Below are 14,509 nucleotides of genomic sequence, written 5' to 3'. Positions count from 1 at the left end.
GAAAGTGGATAGAAAATAAACACAAAGAACAAACCCTGAAAAATGCCAGTGTTTGTAGATTTGGGAAATGAGGAGGAACCAGCAAAGGAGACGGGATAGGAACCACCAGAAAGGTAGAAGGACAACTGAAGGAACAAAACATGATAGTCAAGTAGGAAAAAATGTTTCAAACAGAGCGAGTACTTGCCTATGTTAAATGCTGCTGACAGGTCTAGTCATAGGAGAATTAAGAATCCATGAATTTAGCAAAGTAAATTTAATCGGTATCTTTGATAAAAAGTTTCACATTCTGAGTAACTGTGTTCACAAGACAATAGGAGCAGAGACATTTGAGGCAGAAATTGCCAGAGAGAAGTTCTTGAGTAGGCAAGAGGGATGGAATTCATAGCCTAAGTGGAAGGCTGGCCTTCGCTAAGCACAAACTAATAACTCAATATTAACAGCAGAGAAGTTGGGGTAAATTCATAGATTTAGTAACTGTGAAGGTGATGATATAGATTGTGAATGTTGTCATCTGATTTCTTTTATGTTCTCAGTGACTCTCAATCAGTTGTTGAGACTGTGAATGAGAGAATATATGGGAGATTTAAAGAGCGAGAAAATAGAAAAATTTCATTTTGGAGAGAAGAGTAGGGAAATTTAATATCATTTGGGGTAGCATCAAGAGCCAAAAAATGAGAATTAATGAAAGAATTAATTTAAAGGGATCTCAGCCATTATGGTTGCATGTTTTCTCTAGATGTGAGGATGTAGGCAAACCCGTCCATCATCTGAATTTAATGTATCATCTAAATGTTTTAAGCAGAGAGGTTACAATGGGTTCTCTAGATGTAAGATATATATTTATGGGAAAAATATTTTAGAAAAGGGATGAACACTTGGAGAGTAGCTTGAAACCAAAAAAAAAGGCAGGAAAACACTGAGGAAGTGGATGCAGTCTCCATGAGTTTCCAAGTAAAAAGTAATATTTGCAAGGGGACTTTATAGAAATTATTTCACATTAACACTTTTCAGCAAAGATTTCCTCCCTGAGGAAAATACAGTCCTTTGAGGGGATACCTTAACAAGCTCCATGGGGGTCACATTTATTACATCCTGAAACTTTCCAAAAGTAGAATATGGAGACAGGAACAATTTCAGGTTAAAGTACATAATACATTCATATCCTTGGGGATTGTGCTATGGGGCATAATTCATAATGCGTGACCTAGACCTGTTAAATTCTTATGGCAACATGTTCTTGAGGATGAACACCCCTGCCATTCTTCCAGAGTTCTTATTTCTCTGCATGATCACATACACTCTCTCTCTCTCTCTCTCACTCACTCACTCATACATTCATACACGTACACATGCTCACACTCACAGATAGCAAAGCTAAAGAGCCAAGGGGAAAGGGGCAGGTTTTGCATTACTCTGTAGGGGAGACATAGAATGATGAGGAGACACTTATTAATTTTTTCTCTGGACGCCACAGGTATGTCTCTGGGGAGTGGGTTCGTTTTAGGTGATCAGACTATAAAGCCTTTGTATATATATAGAAGCTCCTGAGCACTCCTGAGTCCTATGCTCTTGATGAGGGCAGAAAAGATATCCGGGACTCATCATCCACTATACTTCCTTCAGGAATCAGGCAACTCAGCTCCAACCATTCCCCATCTCCATGAGTTTTCCTGTACATTCAAGCCAATTTGAGGAAAATAACAGAAATAGTACCAGCCCCCAGTTGTATAAATCATTATTTACCACTGGCTAATGGTTTACAGAAGAGCAGGACAGAAGACTGGCAGAAAACATCAGATATAGGAAGAAGAAAAAGGCACCTTTGAGAGACCCCTTTCTTGCACTGTGCCTAGAGTCTCAGAGTAACATCTGATACCTATACTGTCTGAACAAAGCTTTCTTATTCCTCTTAGTCAGAGTCCCTCTCCAGTCCCACTTACGGGAAGGGGCTGGTGAAACTCAATGTCTCTGAGTCACGTATCAAACTGAAAGGGTCATTAAGAGCCATCTAAAGCTGTTGCCTCTCCCTACAAATGATGAGGCTGGGGATGTTGTGTGATTTGTTCTTTAATGTCTTTCATTTCTTTTTCTGTTGAGGACCATCTGCTCCTACTACATCCTGGGAACGTCCTCTTGTCAGGGAAGAAAGGATCATTAATGTCCTTTTCTTTGCTGCCCAGTAGGCAGGTGTTAGTAAGTGGCAGGGAGAAATCCTATAGCTGTTTGATAAAGATCCCGTTATTACTTCCCCTTGTAGCAGGGAAGCTGGTGCAGGAGCCAGTTTAGCTTATCCTGATTTCCTGTCCAGAATTTCTCTCCAGGGATAACCTCATCTTTGGCCTCATCCGGGATAACCCTTGATCATCTCCTGGAGTGGGATAACATGACTACCGTGGTCATTTATCAAATTTGGGGGAAAAGTTCTAGCTGGTAAAAAAAAACATGGTAAAATGTCCCTACTACAAAAACAATTTCTCTATTTGACATGAGTTTGTACCTGGCAAATTTTCAGTGAATACTTCTGCTTTTATTCTCTTCACATTTATTTTGGGTCACTTTTAAAGAAAAATGGGACAAACGAAAATGTATTGTTCTTAAATTTTACATCATGAAAAAGAAAATCAGGAGAATCTTGTCAGTGTTGGTAATGTTTAATGAGGCATAGGATTTCTAATACCTTCCTGTAAACTGCTGTAATTTGGTTACTTTTATCCATATTTTAGCATTCTAATACATAAGATTCAAGATACTATTTATGAGTCTAACAAGGGTTTCATATTCATATTAACCTAATTTTTGCTGTGTAAAAGATGAGAATTGATGATCTGCTAATAGGAAATTACTGGAAAGGTATTCTAGGTAGCCCCTAGAGCTTATAAGTCAGAATCTGCTGTGGTAGTACTAGGTGTTAAAACAAAGGGTTTCACTTCTGTAGAAAGTCAGGGAAAGTAGTGATTATTCTCTACAGACATGAAGTAGGATGGGAGAAGTTCCAGGAATAATAAATATTAAAAAAAAGGCCTCCAATAATCAACTTATAATGCTTATTAATGCTATTTTTTTATTAAATACACATTTTAAGCATGTATTAAAAATACGTGGAAATTTAAATATAACTGAATCTCCCAAAGCTATATTCTTATGTAATGTACAATGTGACAAATATATTCTTTTAGCCTGATTTTAGCCTGTAATAACAACATGCCAGAATATAGAAAAAGGTTTAGAGATATTGAATCTATTGGGAGGCTGGACTTAGAAGCTAATATCACATAACTGGGAACTTCAAGCAGAAACGATGAGGAAAGACAAGAGTTTGAGAGCACAAGTCTGTGAGCCAAAGAATCAGGCAGTGTTGTCAGGATACTACTACTTCTAAGATAACAAAAGCTACTGGAGATTTGATTTATCTTTCAATATATGAATTTGTGTAGAAGGCAGATTCTATATTAAACTAAGTTGCTAAGGCCTCACTCAAACAACTCAGTACAGGAGGGTAGACCAGAACTAGCAGTTGAATCAGCAGCTACCATGGTGGCTTTTAATGCTCATGCTGACGTTAGTAACATTTGATGTTTATGCTACCATTCATTGTAACTTAGGACCTAAATCTTGGATATTAGAGACATACACTGAAATAGGATGAGGGCCTTAGGATCATTTTACTACCTGGCTGACTCAATCTGCTTGAGAAACTCATAAACTATCATTAAATAGAAAAATCTCTAGGATGTGGAATTATGAGATACAAACTACTACGTATAAAACAGATAAGCAAAAAGGATTTATTGCACAGCATAAAGAAATATAGCCATCATTTTATAGTAACTTTAAATGAAGTATGTTCTACAAAAATATTGAATCACTGTGCTATACAACTAAAACTAATACAATCTTGTAAATCAACTATACTTCAATTCAAACAGAGCAAAAGAAAAGAAAAACCTCTGATCTATTCTGCCTGGCACAAAATACAGAGATTTGTCATTATAAAAAGTTAATAAATCAATGCCTACAATATGTTGTATTTGCCCATTTGATTTTTTTCTTTGGGGGCTCATATTTGAAATCAGTGTTTGATTATTTATTTTACCCCAAATGCAATGATTAAAAATCAGACTTTTCTGCAGTTTCAGTTTTTGAAGGATGACTGTCTTCCTTGGTGAGTGCCCCTGAAATAAGACTTTGTACACATTATATAATCTATGTTCCATCCTAAATGTGCCTTCCTGTTGAAAATCTGCTGAGCACTTTTCATGTGGTAAATAGACCAGAAACTTTAATTCATCTACATAGATTTACCACACCATTCTCAACCCATTACTGATGCACATAAATGGCTTTTCTCATATTATTTACAGTGAGTAATAGAGCTAATATTAGATAGTATCTTTTAGATTACATTTTATCTAAATAGAGAAATTTTATAAAATTACTTCAGGGGCAAGATACATAATATAAAGGAGGCTAGTATGTTGAGTATCATTAAAGCCAACTTTTGACATTAAAAAAATAAGCTTCCTTTCAACTTAACTATGGAGAAATATCTATGCTACTGTAATTTTAAAAATCATTAGAAAAAATATATTCATTAAATTTTTGTAGTTAATTATCCTCTTCAATTTGGAACCAGAAAACCACACCTATCCCTTTGCCTGATTATGTCCAATCAAATTTTGGATGCCAGAGGTGATGTACAGACAGGGATTTTGTAGCTGATGCTGTGGGTGCCCCGTACATAACACCTTGCCTTCCCACTTCAGTGCACACTAGCCTGACTTCCAAATGCCACCACCTGCATGTGTTTGCCTGGGCGGGTTCCCTGGCCACCAGAGCCACTTTAGTAGCCTGTTACTCAGGGAAAAGGAGCCCTAATATTGGTCCACCCACCTCAAGGCACTCATCCAATAATGAATACTGGTTGGTATATAGACACTTCAGGTCCCTTCCATTCCAGGTGGATTAACACTGAGAAACATATTCTATACTGGCTCCAAGATTTTTCCATTAGGATCTAACTTCAGTTACTACAATTTTGTCCTTTTTAATCATCCAACCTTCAGTGGCTGTCTTTTCCGTTTGTACCCCTTTTCCATTACTCTACTTACATTTCCTGAGATTGCTTCCCCCAAACTACTTGTAGTTGAATACTTGTCCCAGGATTGGCCTCTGGAGGAACCCAAACAAAGATATATCTTTTAACTGAAGCCAATATTTAGACTGACTTAATTCACGATGGGAAAAGATACAAACTCAGGCAATTTTGAATATGTATAGAAACTTGACATGGTGATTTTTATGTTTACAAATATTAAAGATATTTGTAGAAGTCTGGGTATTTTAGCACCAAAATGCTTGGTTATCAGAATGTTATACTACAGTTTTAAAAATCTCATTGATATCATTTCATTCATATTATAGAGATAAATTAAGTAATGTAAATTGATGTTCACAGATATTGAAATCAGAGAACTTTCTATGGAATTCAGTGTTGATCACACAATTTTGGGAATGTGCCTATGACCCTCATTTTTTATTTCTGCAAAATGACTTTGTAAAGAGATACCAGCCAGGCATAACATGGGGAGATCAGCTCGATGGTTGGTGATGACTTAGAGGGGTGGAATAGGGAATGGGGAGGGAGTCGTGGGAGGGAGAGGATATGGGAATATATGTATAAATACAGCTGATTCATTTTGTTATACAGCAGTATAAAGCAATTATACCCCAATAAAGAGCTTTAAAAAAATAGATACCAGCCAGAATATTCTCAAGTGAGTTTCCCCAAACTTCATTTTTCTAGGAATAAGTAAATTAAATCAAACATATCTAAAACTATTATAGGAATCCCTGCAATAAATATTTGTTTGCTCACATGGATTGTAAGGTCAAGCGAAGAGATAAGTCCTTGCTTCAATCTTCTTTAATAAGCTAAGAGAGATCTTCCCCTTGGAAGATAGGAAAAAAATTACTACAATCATTTTAAGAATATATATATATAAAATCTTTCTATAAATCTAAATATGTATATAACTCATGTATATGTACACACACATTTGAGTATATTTGGAAGTAGAATCCATGGGTCATTGGTAAGCATGTGTTCAAAAACAGTATATACTTCCAGAGTTTTCCAAAATGATTGCATTAATTTACATTCTCATCAGTAATGTATCCCTGCTTCATACCCTCACCAAGGCCTTGTACTTTCATACTTAAGAATTTTAGCCATTCACTGTGATTTTTAGTTTCATCTCTTTGGTGACCTAGGAAATTTAGTACCTCTTAATGTCTTAATGTGCTTGTGGGTCATTTGAATGATCTTTCATGTGAAATGTAAGTTCAAATATTTTGCCCAATTGAAACTGGATTATCTATCTTTTCATTAATGATTTGCGGAAATTCTTTTATATTCTGAATATGAGCCCTGAATTTATTATACCTGTTATAAATATTTCCTTCTATTATGTAGATTGTGCTTTCGCTTTCTTAATGATGCCTTTAGATAAATAGCAGTTAATTTCTTGGTTTTATCCATCTTTTATGTTGTTTCAATTCCACTCACTCCAAGGTCATAACTACATGCCACTGTTTAATATTCTACAAAGCTTGTTTTTATCTTTCATGCTTAGATCTATTACCTACCTGTATTTGTATTTTGTTTTGCTTTAGTTTCTTCAAGTAGACAATCAATTGATCCCGCATTATTATTGAAAACACGCATGCCTTTGTCTTGGTTCAGTGTGCTTGTGGAGAGATGGGCATGTGCATTTCTGAGTTTCTGCTTTAACCATGCTATTCCACGAGTCTATCTTTGTCCCATTACAACACTGGCTGACTGGATAAAGTCGCTGTAACTTTACAGGTCTCAATGTTTCGTAGACAAAGTCCTTTTACTTCATCCTTCTTCACCTTTTCCTTGACTCTCCTTGATCTTGTATAATTTCTCATGAAACTTATAAGTAAGATTATCAATTTCTGCACATAAAAAACCTTCCTTAAATTCTGATTTGGATTTCATTGAACCTATAGATCAATATGAAGAAATCTGCAGTCTTTACAAAATGTTCATTTATTCCATAAAATGTTATGTATGTTCCAGGTTTTTGGACATTTGCTTATTATAAGAGGTCATCTACAGAGATTTTAATATTTTCAACATGCATAAGTGTGTTGCTAATAAAAACTGAAGTTTATTCTTTAAATTATTGAAGTATAGTTGATTTACAATATTATATTAGTTTCAGGTGTACAACATAGTCATTCAATATTTTTGTAGATTGTATTCCATTTAAAGTTATAACATATTGGCTATATTCCCTGTTCTGTACAATATATCTGTGTAACTTTTTTATCCTACACGTGGTAGTTTGGACCTGTTAATTTCCTACCCCTTTTGCCCCCTCCTTCTCTAATCCATCCTTTATTTAGAATGGACTTAAAGTTTGCATGTGGCTAGAAGGTACTTATTGGTTACACTTTAATTGGCACAGAAACTGAAATTTCAGTCTTAATGTTTGTAAAGCACATACTTCAAATTTCAACACTCGAACTTCCCAGTTAGGTTTTTTTAAATTCCTCCTGCTAATTCTTCTCCCATACTAGCTCATATTTGTTGAGTGCCTATTTCATCTAGAATTCTGCAAGTTATTATAAGAGACATAAGACATGTATATGACATAGTACCCACTGGTGAGGTTGTTATAATCAGTTGAGTCATCTCACTTAAATGACAGTTGGTATCAGCCCCTCCTAATCTTGATTTTATCTTGAGGATTACACAGACCTTCCTAGTGAGATTAGAACATTTGCTGTTACAATCGTCAGAGCCTGTTTTATTAATCTATACTTAATATTAATCTCCTCTAATTGCCTAGGACAGAAAAAGATCCTCTTGGTGGTAGGAAATTTTGGAGGTAATGGATATGTTTGTAACATAGATTATAGTGATGGTTTCATGGATAATATTTATTTCCAAGGTCATCAAGTTGTATACATTACATAAGTACAACATTTTATATGTCAGTCATAACTCACAAAGTTTTCTTTAAAGAAAAAGACCCTCTTAATAGACTGCTTGTCACCTAGACATTTAGTGGTGTCTAGAGAAGAATAAACAAGACTACCATCTTCCTTTGTATACTAACTGGTTACGGGCACATAAGAAAACCCCTCGGATGCGGAGCCTTATGTCTTCACTGATCTCTGGGACACCCCTTCAGGCTTATATAAGATTAGTGAATAAGCATAGTGTGTAACCATACTGGTACTTTTGAATGGCCTACATGCATTTCCAGCTCCATATATGCCTGCTTCAAAATTTACATTTGCCTAAATCTGATATTATTCACAGAGATATATAATAATTTCCAGAATATTTTAATTACTAATTGCCTCCAAAATATACTTCCGTAAGTCCAGAAGTATGAATTAAAACTATATGTATCATCTCTCTTAAGAGATTTATCTCATATCATCAGGAATATATTAGTTTTGTACAAACTATGCTTTGGCCATGAATGATAAAAGTCACATCACTGTTGGCAACATTTTATATTTAAAAGCCGTGTGTTAATTATATTAAAATATTGTTAAACTTGTGATGACTGTTGGTAAAGACATCATTGTGTAATGGGTGGTGTAGGTCTTAAATGTCAAGTCATTCCTTCTTGTCATTCATCTAGGGAACAAATATCTCTTCAAGTCCCAAAGTGAAATTAAGAAGAAACAATAGATTAGAAGCAAAGTGATAAATTTGTAACTTTAGGTTAATTAAAACCAAATATGTAAAAAGATGTCTAGGGAGGAAATGCTAAATAGTGGGTATTGGGATAGTTACTTCCACATGGAACCGTTTGAATCCTGGGCAGTAAGAAACACAGACAAATAAAATTGTAACATGAGTTTGTAATCAGTGTAGATATCTCAAGGTTGTATGTAGACTAAGAAGAGGACAGATTTAACCCAGTAAACAAGAAGTTACGTCTATTGTAGTCAAATGATATACTTAACCTTCATGGAGTTGTACTTTCCATGAACTGTTCTTGTTCTTCCTTGGTATTTAATATGAAGCTGAGACGAGGATGAACCTAAGGAAATGCATTTTATAATAGGTTTGGCTAAATTGTATTAAAGTAAGAGTCAACATGATAAAAGTAGAAAAGTTGAAGTGGGACAACTTCATAAGAAAGGTGAACTTGAGATTACAGTCATGACTGTTAAATCAGAAATCCTTTACCATTTAATGGTTTCTTGTAGTGACAATATATTTTGATTTTTTTGACTTTTTTATAGATGGTGATGGATATAGATAAAAAGATGACAGAGAGAGATTTGAGAACTTCCATGCCTAGGAGTATACAATAAGAAAATTATAAAAGATATGCAAAAATATATGTATAAAATGTAATCAGTGGCATTACAGTACATACAACCTAGTTAGAAGGTAATGAATTAAATCAGTTAAAATATTTGTATGCAATAAAATAGTATGTAAATGTTTAAAGTATTTTGCATAAAAATATTTTGACATGGAAAATGTACATAATATGACAAATGAAAGAAATAATAATGTTTATATAATTTTAATTATATATATAAAAATATAGGTGCAGTGACTAATGGAAAACTATATGTACAAGTTATTGGCGATGATCACTGTTGGCCATAGGTTTCACATATATACTCTCTCTTAAGCTTTTTATTGAATGTCATGTTTTCTAAGACTTAAGAAAACTTGATGTCAAAAGTCTCATATGAGATAGATGCCACTTTGTTCACATAATGAACCAGACTATTAAAAGCTTAATTTGTAAGTGTAAAGTTTTTAAGAGCCTATAATTACTTAAATACAAAGAAAAGCAAAAGTATAAACAAGATAACTGAATTCTAAATGTACTTTTGCCTAAAAAAAATACTACCACATAATATTGATATCATTTTTTAAATAGTAATATTAGTGATATTTTCCAAAAGAAGTCAGTAAAGGTATATTAGGATTAGGCAAGTGAAGTTGAGAATCTGTTTTCCCCTTAAAAACTTAGGTATTCTCCCAAATTATACATACCCTCTATTAAATGAGAACATTAGAAATTTGGCAACAATCCTGATAAAAATAGTAATTACTTAACATTCAATAACTCGAGATACAGCTTTGAAAACATGATTCTTCAGTAAGGAAACAAATATTTTTGGTGAAAGTACTGATTCTGAGCTGAAGTGAGAAATGTTCAAGATGGGTACAGAATAATTTGTTAAGTCAGAAGGAAGAAAGTACCTAAAATTAATAACTTTATAATAGAGATAACTTGGAGACACCACCTTAACCAAGTAATCCACATTAGCATCACCTATATTGATACTAATTAGCAGTACCTGTGTTTTCATGAGAGGCTTTAAGATTAAGAAGAATATATTTTTGCTACCAAAAATTTATAATCTGAACTTGAAACATGGACAATTAATGGAAAACCCCAATTGAGAGACATTATAGAAAACAAGAGCTTATCCTCGCCAAAACTATCAGTGTCAAGGAAAGAAAGACTGAATATTTCAGATTAGAGGAGGTAAAATATTTTATTATTTATTTTGTTGGATTTCAATTTTGGAACACAGGTGCTGAAAATGCTATACCTAGAATAGGGAATGATGTTAATATCTCCTGATTTTGGTAATTATACTGAAAATAAAGTAGTGAATATCCTTTTTCTTGGAAATAATGAACAGTTTAGGAATAAGTTGGCCTTATGTTTGCACTTACGTCTTAAGTGGTCCAGAGAAAATTAACAAAATATATATAGGGAAAAAGAAATGATAAAGCAAACGTGAAAAAAATTTGGTAAAATGTATATACTAAATTTATTTATATTTCTTGATATTTATCTGAAAATTTGAGTTTCTTCACAATAAAGAGTAAAGGCAGAGAAACACTGAAGAAAAACCTCAGTGAGGTAGAGACAAGCACACAAGCCTCCTCCAAATTCAGTTCAGATAAATAACTCCAGTTTTCATTGCTATCCAGCTCTGACCTTTCCATCACACTTCAGTCCTTTGCAGACTGTCATTAAGAATGGAGGGAAACCAATCGTGGATCACAGAATTCATCCTGGTGGGATTCCAGCTCAGTGAAGACATGGAATTGCTCCTCTTCATTATCTTCTTCCTGTTATATATCTTCAACCTGCTGGCCAATGGCATGATCTTGGGACTCATTTGCCTAGACCCCAGACTGCACTCCCCCATGTACTACTTCCTTTCTCATCTGGCCATCACTGATGTATCCTATGCTTCCAGCAATTTACCCAATATGCTGGAAAACCTAGTGAAACACAAAAAAACCATCTCCTACTTCTCATGCACTATGCAGATGGTTTTCTATCTGGCTTTTGCTTCTGTCGAGTGCCTGACTTTGGTGGTGATGTCCTATGACAGGTATGTGGCGATCTGCCACCCCCTCCAGTACACTGTCATCATGAACTGGAGAGTGTGCACGGTCCTGGCCATCATTTGCTGGGCATGTGGGTTTTCCCTGGCCCTCGTACAAGTAAGTCTCTTTCTGAGGCTGCCCTTCTGTGGGCCCCAGAAGGTGAACCACTTCTTCTGTGAAATTCACTCTGTCCTTAAAGTGACCTGTGGTGAAACCTGGATCAATGAAATTTTCCTCTTGGCTGACGGTGTGTTTATCTTAGTTGGGCCCCTTTCCCTGATGCTGGTCTCCTATGTGCGCATCCTCTGGGCCATCCTGCAGATCCAGTCAAAGGAGGGCCGCCAGAAAGCCTTTTCCACCTGCTCCTCCCACCTCTGTGTGGTTGGGTTCTACTTTGGCATAGCCATGATGGTTTACTTGGTCCCAGGTGATAGTCAAACAGAGGAGCAACAGAAAATCCTTTTCCTGTTTTATACCTTCTTCAACCCATTGCTGAACCCCCTTGTCTACAGTCTAAGGAATGCTCAAGTGAAAGCTGCCTTCCACAGAGTACTGCAGAAAAATAGAACAATATAACAAAAGGTAGAATTATGGATTATTGAATTTTCCCCCTAAAACTCAAGAAAATATTCCAACAAAATACATGAGTTGAGGATGAGAATAATTCACGGGTAACATCAGCCAGGTGGGAGAATAAGAATCCCCATGCCCCTCTTCCTCCATGGAGAAGACATAATGTAGATCAAATTGTCTTTATGAAAATACAGAAACCACATAGGCATTTGCGGCCACCCAGGCTAGCACAAAGCCAAGAAGAGATACAGTGAAGGTTTTAGGCAAATTGATGGCATTTTACCTGCCATATCCACCTCACCTCCCTGTCCCAGTGTGTTAGGATCAGGAGAAAGTCCTCAACTCCCAGCTCTTCCTCAAGAGGGAAAGAGAAAAATGGACCATGCCTACTACTTTCTAACTTGATGTGGTGTGGGGGAGGCTGCGGGCTTTTTTGTGTCATGCCTGACTCAGAGCACTGATGCGAATGGTACTTTGGACTACTTGTTGGGACCACTGAGAGGTATGGCAAGCACTTCAACTTTTTAATGATATACAGAGGTATTTTGGGTTTTCACAGTTCTCATAGATCTGCGCTGGTATCTCATTCTTGTTTTAACATGAAATTCCCTTGTGACATTTGATGTTGAGTTTCTTTGCTGGTGTTTCCTTGCCATCTGTACATCTTCTTTGGTGAGGTATTTCTTTACATCTTTTTCTCATTTTTATGTAATAAACTCTATATTTAGAGTAATTTTAGAATCACAGCAAAATTGAGTGGAGGGTACAGAGATACCCCGCATACTCCCTGCCTCCACACCTGCATAACCTCCCCATTATCAACATCCCCCCATAGTGTCATACGTTAATTATCATTCATAAATCTGCACTGATACATCCATGTCACCCAAAGTCCATAGCTTACATTAGCATTCATTCATGGTGTTGTATATTCTCTGTGTTTGCAGGAGTATATAATTATGTGCACCCACAAATACCTTTTCATACAGAGTAGTTTCACCCCCCTGACAGTCCCCTCTTCCTTCCTCTGTCATTACTAGTCCTTGGCAACCACTGATATTTTAATTTAAAGCCTCAACAGTTTTGGCTTTTCAGAAGATCACACAGTTGGAATCATACAGCATGTAGTATTTTCACATTGGCTTCTTTCACTCAGTAGTATGTATTTACATTTGCTTTGTTTTGTTTTTTTTGCTTGCTAGTTCATTTCTTTTTAGTGCAGAATACGATTCTATCATCTGGCTGTACCACAGTTTATCCACTTACCAACTGAAGGACATCTTGTTTGCTTCTACGTTCAGGCAATTATGAATAAAGCTGCTTTAAATATAACTGTGCAAGTTTTTGTCTGGACATGTTTTCAAATCCTTTCGGTAAATACCTAGTAGTACAATTGGTAGATCATAGAGTAGAGTATGTTCATTTTTTTTAAGAAGTTGTCAAACCACTTTTCAATGTGGCTGTACCATTTTGCAGTGAATGAAAATTCCCCTCAGCAATATATGAAAGTTTCTATTGATCCACATGAGTCAGTGTTTGGTTTTGCCAGTGTTCTAGTTTTAGCCATTCTACTAGGTGTACAGTGAGATTTCATTGTTTAAATTTGCATTGCCCTGATCACATAGATTGGACCATCTTTTCATATGCTTATTTGCCATCTGTGTGTATTCTTTGAATAGATGTCTGTCAGGATCTTTTGCCCATTTTTTAAGTTGAGTTGTTTGTTTTTTTATTGTGTTGTAAGAGTTCTTTTTTATATTTTAGAATCAAGTCATATTTCCTACATGTGCAAAGATTTTTCCCCAGCCCATGGCTTGTCTTGTCACATCCTTACTAGTGTTTTTCACAGTGCGAAAGTCTTTAAATGCAATTAATCAACTAATTTCTTTTTTAATGATGAGGAGTTTTTGATTTTCAGTTCAGGGTTCTCATTTTGTATTTTGAAGGGAGGAAGAGTGGATAGTTGTTTTAAATGTGGTTCACCCTGAGGCAAGACTTAACAGTGAATACTGAAAGCAGTAATCATCAGAGCAAGCCTCACAAATAACTCTCCAACTCTAAAGCACAGCAGCTTGGTAAACAATGATCCTTTCACATAACTTATTAACTTACACAAAATTAATAGTTGAATCTATATCCGGGAACAGAGAAAGAGTGAATAATTGATTAACGAAAGGAAATCTCGGAGAGTCTGAATTTACCTATATTTACTCAGAAATAAATCTAAGTGAGAAATAATAGATAGGACAAAATCTCAAGGATCCAGTATGGGAAAAAATAAAACCAAACAAAATTAAGTGTCTATTGACAGTAGGTGCACTGCAAGAAACACGAAACAAAATATTTTTTCAATCTGAAAGAAATGCTCCCTGATGAAGTTGCATATAATTATTTCCTCTTTGAGATTTGAGAGTTTTCTCTTTTGTTTTCAGAAGTGTGACTATAATATGCCCAATGATGTTTTAGTTCCACTTACCCTGCCTCTGATTTGCTGAGCTTTCTGTATTC

At 35.5% G+C, this 14,509-nt stretch overlaps 1 protein-coding gene across 1 annotated transcript; it reads left to right on the top strand.

The window, feature by feature from the left end:
• The first annotated feature begins 11,071 nt into the window (after positions 1-11,071).
• Positions 11,072-12,004, top strand: LOC130851753 (olfactory receptor 2A2-like). The gene has a single exon (XM_057732466.1). The coding sequence runs from the start codon at positions 11,072-11,074 to the stop codon at positions 12,002-12,004; it is 933 nt and encodes a 310-aa protein (XP_057588449.1).
• Positions 12,005-14,509: the final 2,505 nt, after the last annotated feature.

Source organism: Hippopotamus amphibius, chromosome 4 (genome assembly GCF_030028045.1).
Source record: "Hippopotamus amphibius kiboko isolate mHipAmp2 chromosome 4, mHipAmp2.hap2, whole genome shotgun sequence".
Lineage (NCBI taxonomy): Eukaryota > Metazoa > Chordata > Mammalia > Artiodactyla > Hippopotamidae > Hippopotamus > Hippopotamus amphibius.
The sequence above is the reverse complement of the archived record's forward strand: the minus strand, read 5'-3'. Positions and strand labels throughout refer to the sequence as shown.